General features: G+C 45.0%; 1 protein-coding gene across 1 annotated transcript; it reads right to left on the reverse strand.

Moving 5' to 3' along the window:
* Positions 1 to 772: 772 nt before the first annotated feature.
* EAE97_010901 (uncharacterized protein) lies at positions 773 to 3,899 on the reverse strand (the record flags this gene model as incomplete). The annotated part of the gene is made up of 4 exons (XM_038881416.1): positions 773 to 3,133; positions 3,197 to 3,279; positions 3,335 to 3,475; positions 3,527 to 3,899. 4 exons carry the CDS (start codon positions 3,897 to 3,899, stop codon positions 773 to 775), a joined length of 2,958 nt encoding a protein of 985 aa, XP_038727806.1.
* Positions 3,900 to 9,871: the final 5,972 nt, after the last annotated feature.

A 9,871-nucleotide genomic window follows, 5' to 3' on the forward strand; every position in this document is an offset into this window, starting at 1 on the left:
TTGGCTGTACGAACTATTGGCTAATGAATGGGCAGCAAAAGGCGCTTAACTGTGTGACTTTGACATACCTTGGAAGGTTAACAGAGAAAAGAGTGAAGATCTGTATCAAAGAGAGAGCCTAGAAGGGTACGGAAATGAAACGTAGAGTAATAGAGAATGAAATGGATGGGGCCTCAGAATTGTAAAGGAGAAAAAGGATAATGGAAAGCGGCAGATAGGTTTCGCATCCAACTCAAGGTCAAAGCAATCAAGAAACAGATAAATGTGGCACAACTTTATTCACAGTCACAATTCACAAATCAAGTTATTGTAATGAAGTCGTTCCATTTCTCAGTATATACATCTAATCATCCTCTTCTGCTCCTGTGACATAAACACATCCCTGGAATATCCCAACCCATTTACCCATCTATAGGTACTATTCAAACATAAAACATAAAACATAATTGAAAATCTCGCATCTCGTAATAAAGGTCTATAAGGTGTAAATAGTATGGATTAAGGTGAGGCGACAATTAAAGGTGTAAGTCGACAAGTCAATGGGAAGTCGAAACGTTTGTAGCCCTGTACTGGCAAACTATGTTGACAAGTTGTTTCGCAACCACAATGACAAATGCCGAATTGAGGATGACGAGGGGATATTAGGAACGCCTGTCTTTCTCCATATTCTCCATGTGAAATTTCCAGATTTTTTGTGACTTTTAAATATTTTTTTACTTTTCCATCTATCTTGTCTATGCAAGAGAGATGCTCAAATTAGGAATGAGATAATCTAATCGTCATCCTCAACCTCAGCTTGCTTTTGAACAATGTGGTAACGGTGAACACCGTCAACTTGGGAATGTTCAAGAGCAACCTTGGAGAGATGGGCGATGATGTTCTCCATTTGGGTATCAGCGTGACTGCGTCTGGCACGCCCAAGGTTGTCCAACCAAGACCATTGGTTCAACAAGTAGTAGACAATGGCAGTGATGATGGTGACACCGATAGAGTAACCCCAAACAATGACAACAGTGACGATAGAAGTGTGACCGTTCTGGGAAAGGAGAACGTTCTGGGTAGCTGGATCAGATGGCTCACCAGCTCCGCCACACAACCAACCGAAGACACAGAAGAGAGTGGCAATGACATCGACAAGGAAGATAGCGATAACCAATTGCCATGATGGCCAGGTGTTACCACCACGGGTGACGAAGATGAGCCAGTTCTCAGTGAGGGAGACTTCCAAGAAGAGCATACCTTGGATAGATCCAAAGTTCTCGATGAAACCACCGTTTGGTACGAAGAGAGCACCACGCATGATCCAGGTACCGAGAGCAAGTAGAATACCGAGGATGACAGAGATAATCCAGATCTTTGGCAATTGCCATTCGACTGGGCGTTGTTCGAAGTGAGCATTGTCGTAAGCGACAGCGATGGTAGCCAAATCAGCGAAAAGAGCGAGGAAAACGATAAGCTCGACACGGATGGTCTCGTTGATGATAACCATGGAGGTGACCAAGTAGATTTCCAAATGGAGACAGAGAGCGATACGGTATTGGATATAAGCCTTCATACGTTGGAAAATTTGACGGGCGATCTTGATGGCAGAGACGATAGTGTTAAGACCAGGGGCGAGGAAAACGATATCAGCGGCGGCTTGAGCGGCTTCAGTAGCACCCTCGACAGCAATACCACAGTCAGATTTCTTGAGGGAAGGAGCGTCGTTAACACCGTCACCAGTCATAGCAGTCAAATGTCCACGTTGTTGCAACATCTCGACGACTTGGTACTTGTGCTCAGGGAAAACTTCAGCGAAACCATCGGCGCGCTCGACCAAATCGTGTTGAGTAGTACCAGTAAGACCACCGTGGATGAGTTTGTCAGAGTTGTATACCTTGGTACCGAGAGCCAACATCTTGCAAGTTTCCTTGGCAATAGCGATAGCGTCACCAGTCAACATCTTAACGGAGAGACCAAGAACTTGAGCTTCGGCAATGGTGGCAGCAGTATCCTCACGGGGAGGGTCGAACATAGGAAGCATACCAAGCAATTGCCATGGTCCGTTACCTTCCTTAACAGCAACACCGAGAGAACGGAAACCACGACGAGCGAATTCCAAAGTCTTAGCCTTGTACATAGCGGCAACCTCAGCGGAACATTCAGACATTCTCAAGATGGCACTTGGAGCACCCTTGGCACAAGTCCAGGTAACACCATCCTTGACGACGATAGCAGTAATACGCTTGGAGACAGGGTCGAAAGGAGCGAAGTTCTCAGTTCTCCATCCTTGTTCGAGGATCTTACGGGCAGCTGGGTAACGCTTCAAGGTGAGAATGGTAACTTTATCGATAGGGTCCAAAGACTTGACGTTGTGGGAAGAAGCAAGAGCAGCGACAGCCATCATCCAGTTAACATCGACACCCTCAGCGACGAAAGGTTCACGGATTGACAATTGGTTGGCAGTGAGAGTACCAGTCTTGTCAGAGCAGAGAACGTCGACACCAGCAAGGGACTCAATGGCGGTAAGCTTTTGAACAATAGCCTTCTCCTCAGCAAGGTAAGCGGCACCGACAGCAAGAGTGGTGGTGGTGACGACTGGAAGACCGACGGGAACACCGACAATCAAGAGGATAAGAGCGTAATGGAGCAAGTTGACGGAAGAGTGCTCTGGGGTAGCGAGCTTCAAGTGATGGAAGAAACCACCGATCCAAGCGATCAAGATCCAGCCGACGACCAAAACCAACAAAGACGTACCGATGGAGTTCATGATAGCCTTGAAATGACCTTGATCTTGAGCACCAGTAACGAGGGAAGCAGTACGACCGACGAAGGACATGCGAGCACCGTGAGTGACAACGGCATAAGCCTTTCCACGCTTGCAACCAGTAGTGTAGTAGATAACATCAGCGACGTACTTGTCGACAGCCAAGGATTCACCAGTCATGGCAGATTGATCGATAGCGAGAAGAGCATAGCCGGAACCGTGCTTTCCTCCGTGTGCATCATCATCATCATCCTCTTCCTTTTCGCTCATCTCGTGGCTGCGTTGGTTGAGGAGTTCTTGTTGGTAGGTTTCGTATCCGTTAGGGTCGTCATAAGCGCAAATAATTCTAGCATCGGCGGGAACGACATGTCCATCTTCGATAATGATCTATTGGCAGGTTGTTAGTAATGTGATTGCAAATTGATGCGATGTCGATGTGGTGTAGCTTACAATGTCACCAGGAACCAATTCACGAGCCAAGATTTCAACTTCGGCACCATCACGAACAACGGTAGCCTTCAAAGCAATGTCACCTGGAATTGAAGTTAGCAAGGAGATGGTAATGTGCGAATTGGTGCGATGGCTTACCCTTCAAACTAGCAACGACATCGGCAGCTTGTTTTTCTTGATACCAACCGACAACAGCGTTAAGCATGAGAATACCGATGATGACACCGAAATCAATCCAATCACGCAGACCAGCGGCGAGGAGGACAGCAAGTTCCATAACTATTGCCGAGATTAGTAGAGTTCAAACAGAGCGAATTGAAGTCGACTTACCATAGAGGACAGGTCCCTTGAAGAAACCGACGAACTTCCAGAACAAGCTCTCGTTCTCGGTGGTCAATTCGTTCCATCCAGTCTTCTTACGACGGTTCTCAACCTCGCTGGCAGAGAGACCTTGTCGCATACCGGTGTTGAGCCAGTCATCTGGAGTCTCGAAACCAGCTCCATCACTGCCCTTGGACTTCTTGCCCTTCTTCTTCTTGCTAGCGTTGGCAGCCTCTTCTTCTTCGGCAGCGAGCTTCTCTCCCTCTTCTCTTCCCTTGTACTTTGAAATATATCGAACGAGTTGTCCATATTCTCCGAGTTTTTCGTCTTCGTACTCTGGTCTGGCCGCCGAAGCGCCATTCTCAATGTCTCCGTGAGCCATTGCGCTTTAGTGTGGTAGGATAAAGGAAAGATTATTATTAACTCCCACCGTGACAAAGGCAAACTGAGTAGACTGGAATAGAAAAGGAATAGGATTTGGGGGACGAAAGCAGATTATATATCTGAAAGACCAAGTGTGATCAACTATCCTAGTCCCAAGCAAGATTGGGTAAGGTCGATTTTTGATTTTTCTTCTTCACCCTTCGGCGTCATCCTCGGACGGTGGTCACAGACAATTTTGGCGGCATGACTTGTGAATGGGAAAAGAAGCTACTGGGGGGCCTTGAACTAGATCCATGGGTAAGCTTGAGTAAAAGTCTGGTATATCTGGCGAGGGAGCGAGGGTCTGGGGCAGAAACCAACGATGAGCTTAGGAAAGTTTTCTATCGGTTGAAGTTTAAAAAGGTCACCGTAATGATAGAGAAAGTGGATGATATTAATTTTAGCGTCATGGTAGTTCATGGCGGATTGTTTTGATTTTTGGTGAGGGATTTTCAAATGATTTCCTAAATGCTCCATTAAAAACCTTACCTCTTAGCTAAACCCGGCTTAGCGTTCGACTGCTGCTCCCGATTAGGTAAAGATTCCTTCAATATCCGATTAATATCCTTGACAGATCAACTTTTTGCTCTTCCTTCAATGATTGTCGACCTAGGAGGAGAAGAGAAGAGAAAGCCGAGTTATCCAGTATTAACTATTGAAAATCCAGCCGGCTAATCTAGACTAAGTAGTATTATCTAGCCTTCTTCCTAGCGTCGCCTTCCGACATATCCTCTTGTAGTAATTGGCAATATTTCCTGGATTATATTGAGCTTAGATCTATTCAGTCACTGCTGAAGTCAAGCTCAGCTCCTGGTTAATGTATCGGTGAGTCGGAAGCTTGGTCGGCTCAGCGAATGACGACTCTCCATTATCAGATAGGAAGTTATCAATTGGCCAATGAGTAAGCCGGCTGTTCTACAGGTAGGACAAGAAAGTGGTAGCAATCATGAATCAGTTGGAGGATGGCATATAACATTATGATTAATGGACACCGGTACTGTTGGCGTGGATTGAATCCGCTACCTGTATCAACAGATTCATTGCAATAGATATGTACAGAGTAGGCAAGTATGTCGTGGCGAGAGTGATGAAGGGGTAAACACGGGGGGGGGGCAATCATTCGGCAGATGCTAAAGGGATTTTCTGCGCAGAGATGGAAGAAAGATACTTTCTGGCTCATGGCTATGTACTCCCGATTACTCCTGCAAGATCTAGATGCACTGCACATGAGAATCACTGCATGCATCAAAGTATCGTAAATTCATGTACTACATTGACTGTACCCATCACCATCAGCATTACTGAGACGACTACCTACTCCGTACAGAGCTGATAGCGCACTGTTGACTGTGCAATGTCAAGGCTTGAAAGCTGCCTGCTAAACTCGCTCCTTTCCCAACCTCCTCGTACAATTGCCGCGTCTTTTCAGCGTTTCGAATCTAACATGGAATAACGTATAATGAATTTCACACTTTTGCTTATTTCTCTGCAATGATCGGGGGGATTGGGAAATCTCGGTATGCCTTCGGAAAGTACTTTGGTGAGCATACTTTCCCTTCTACAGCCCTAGGCGTGATTTACCTGTTATGTGACTAATGAGTAGAACGCGTTGTTGTCCAGTATCTCATCTCTCAATTGACAACTCACATGTAACTACGAGATAAAATAAGATGAGAACTCCATCTCACGATCTTCATAATTTCCCAAATCATAATTTTATACCATCCAGCTTATCTCATTGGACAAGAGTCCGCAATATGCCAAAATTGCAAATAGTAATTTGCAACTTATCTTCACCCACACTTCCCTATCCTATCCCAAACGAACGGTCCAATGATTGTTTGTTTGCAGTCGGTTGGCGGATCAGTCACTTTGTTTACTTCATTTTACAAGCAGTAGTGGTATGGGGCAGAATACGGTAGGTAATGGTAATGGCTGTTGCGGGATGGAAATGGGTGTGCTGGGACCTGGGTCTGGACGGGGTGACCGTAAGCAAGGCGAACAGCAGGGTACGGGGGAAGATATCAACGATGGCAGATTGCAACTCGCAAAATTGAAAACGGGGAATTGGAGCCATGAAGTTCTTTGGCCCTAAGAAAACAACACAGTCTATCGTATCTACACACAAGACGAATTTACTGCCTTGATTACATTCTGCTTTGCTGTTGTTTTCTTCAGGGTTGACCGTTTCTGCGTCGCTGTCAAACAATTCGAAGAATTGGAGATTTTTATCAAGTCACTCCCTGCAAACTACAATTCCTTCACGAACTCAAACAGTAAACAAAACAACGTGGGATTGATGACGGGCGGCACAACATCAATATGGGAGAGACCTTGTTTCAAAATATCTCAATTTGAAATTGATTTCAAAAGTATCTGAATCGTCTAAATGACCCAAGACATTGAAATTCTACTCAGGTTCTTACTCTCATCTCATCGGCATTGAATATTACTCGGTATTGACTGCTGCCAAGGGTGATATTCCTTTGCACCACGGTGCACCTATTGTATTGGCCAAGCATCAAGTCGTCTTGTCCTCAGCCAACATCACCGGAGATCTTCGTCCAAGCCATTCTTTCAGAAACGTAAAAAACTATCGAAATGATTTTTTGAAACTTTGACTTCAGTAAGTACGAGGAGCCGCGCCGCTGTCTGGGCTCGAGGAAGGTTCTTCAAAAGGAGATACAAACTAGAAACAATCAATGCTACATCCCACGCTCGAATCCCACACAGATACGGGTAAGTTGAACGCCATGAACGCCACAAATTACATCCCACACGCCTACGCCGAAACCGCCGCTACGCTGTTTCTTTCCACCAGCGACACACTTCTAGAATTTCATTTTTCCCCTTCATTTCTCGCTTCCAATATTTCCATCCCCAGCCCATAGATTTCCCCCTTTCACCACCCCCTCTCCCCTCACCGTACCACCACACTGCAATAACTCTCACTCCACTCATTCACTCTCATCTCCCCCGGCATTGCGGCACGATTACAATTGCGCTAAATATGACGTTACTAAGGCTTGTTATTTACACTGTCACTCTTGCAATCGCTGGTTATCTCTCAAGAACCGTGCAGCTATTCGGTGGGATGCAATTGAGACAATACGGAGGCATATACTGGGATCATCAGATCTTGCATCAATTCTCATGTCAAAGACAAGGGAAACCTGGGTGAAGATGGAGACTAATTGTTTAGGGAAAGCTTGATTGCGAAATTGACATTTTAGAGGTGGAGCAATCGAAATGGTTTATTTACTTGGGCTAAACTTATTATACAACACACTGTAGATAGGTAGTTATCTGAATAACCTGGATATGAACTCATAGATACTGCAATCGTTTTGGGTAATATTAAGTTATCACCAAGATGAGTGAGTCTGAGTACGGTGCAGGGTAAAAGGGCTTCTTCCTCCTCTTCCCGGCACTCGGCCTTTCTTCCCCCAAGAAATACTGGAGAAAATTCAATAAGAATTAACACATAACGCGGTCAAAACATACGAACCCTCTTTGCATACCTTTTGCAAATGGAAAAGACGCGACGGGGCCTACCAATCGCGCATCGGTAGCCTCATGCATCTCTCTTTGGCAATACGATGGGTGGATGAAGGAAGTGTTCATCCTTCCACTATGCAAACCTTCTGTCGCTCGGAATGTCTTTGAAAAATTAGGTCAGCTCGACCAACGTCCAGTAAGCGCTCTCATCGTCACCTCCACTTTTGACCGGTGTGAGGAATACTGGTATTGGAAATACCGAAAGGATACCGTAATAACCGTTCAATTCCCTCAAATTCCCCATCGCAATTATAATAGTCGTCTGGTCGGCTCTAGGTAACGACGTAATTATCCAACATATCCGATCCGAGGCTCCCAATATAGTGATACCGTTACATCCCTTTCATCCCATTGCAATAGCCTCGGAATTAATACCGTCAGTTCCATTTGAGCGCCTCGAACTAAAAATACCTCAGGTTACCTGAGTTGGCTCCGAAAGCCTGCGATAACATCATTTTTACTTCATCTGCATATGAACACAAAATGGCTGGTTACAATACAATAAGTGCTGGGCATGCTTATCGCTGGCGTGGCATTTGCTTGGAAGGAAAGTTAAAGTTTCATCCTAATTCATTCACGCAATGCGATCTGTTGCATCTTTAGGAATTCGATAGACAAGTTAGTAGGATTGACATATCACACGATAAAAATAGTGATGCTGTTGACGTCGTAGTATCCAGAAGTCTACAAATGCTAATATCATATTATTACGAAACGAATCGCCCTCCTTACGTTCAGATTTGCCCATTCAACACCAAAAAACTCCATCAACGTCACAAAGCTGTGTTAGCATGGCGTAGCCAATTAATCCTGTGTCAAATATTCCTCTCATCCATATCAAATCTGCCCAGAATAGATCGCCCACCTTGATAAACTTCGGACAAATAACTGACATTCAGGGATTCAGTTCTGTTTCTGAAAAAGGGCCTTATTTTTTGGGGTACTCCGTATTTTCCCTTGGGGTATCAAACTACCCCATGGATAGTCGCAGACGCTCCAAGTCTTGGTTTCTGCTCGCCAACAGCGCTCTTCCTAAGACTTCCTCCTACATCCTTAGTAAGACTCCTCGCATACCGTAAAAATCCTAGTAAAATAATATTTGCCATGAAGCAGTAGAGTTTTCGTCTTGCAGCTTGATCCTCATTCTCGGCCGTTTGGTTTGGTTTCGCCTCATCTCGTCGGTCAAATTTGAACCCTGCAGAATTTTAGATGCTGCAAATGCAATGTAACTCTTTACTCACACAATGGGCAATTTACGGATGCGATATTGGGTGACGAAAAGGGAGTTTGTTTTGATCACGTGAATGTCAGCTTCTACGAACAGCGCATTTAATTTCTTTTGGGTGATTACACAAGGCGGGTAGGTACAGTGAAAGACATACGTCAGAACCTGATCGGGAACTGGGGCCCTGGTCTTGAGGGGGGGAGGGGGCAAACCGGAAATATTTTATATCCCTCATTCGCAAGGGTTCCAATGCGACAGGCACGCGAGCAAGCAAGAAAAAATACCTTGATTTGATCCATTAATTGATGTAAGAATCCGTATGTAAGTCAGAGTGAACCATTGGAAGTTTACGAGTTTGCCGCCACCTTTCGTTTTCCAAGCTCAGCTTTCTCGAACTGCCTGTAAAGACTGGTTTGATCGCTCTCCCCGATGAGATGAGATGAGATGAAAACAGAATGTTCTGTCAACAATATTCCAAATTTCGATTTTTCTCAAGCACTGTTTAGGTGTGTATTACGACCTCAAGATATCTTCTTCTAGGCGTCTTCTAGGCGTTCAAGCCTATTGGGGCAAGCAGCCATGACCTAAGAATGAGAAAGTCGAGTGCTATCTAGGCTATACGTAGGCTACGCCAGCGCCGGTCAATCCGACAGGACAATCGACGAAACGAAGAACAAATTTTTTTATCTCACTACTGCATGGAAGAAAGTCTTGACAGATTGCAGACACCATGTTCTTCCAATGACAACCGAGCAAAGGATGATTAGTTTCTCAGCTGCTTCTCAACTTCATTACTCCTTGGGGAATTGATTTGATGGGTGCACGAGCATACAAACCACTACAAAAGCTAGGTGCAAAATTAAGCGACAATGAAGGGGAAATCCTTGGAACCCTTGGTTAATGTTTCCAATTTCCTCCGACGCCAATCTGCACCTCCACGGACCTTATGGTACGAAATTTATAGGCCAATGGACTTGATTAGACACCCCACGAAAGTATGGTTGATTTTCAACAACATGATTCGTGTTCATACATAGTGGTTTTTCGAATTATCTAGTTTACACAGTAAATGTCTTGACGGGTGAAGATTTTGGAGTGTGAGAAGTCATTGAATACGGTAGGGCGCAAAACTACCAGGAAAGACCTTA

Source organism: Botrytis byssoidea (assembly GCF_014898295.1).
Source record: "Botrytis byssoidea strain MUCL 94 chromosome Unknown BBYS_031, whole genome shotgun sequence".
Taxonomy (NCBI): Eukaryota; Fungi; Ascomycota; class Leotiomycetes; order Helotiales; family Sclerotiniaceae; genus Botrytis; species Botrytis byssoidea.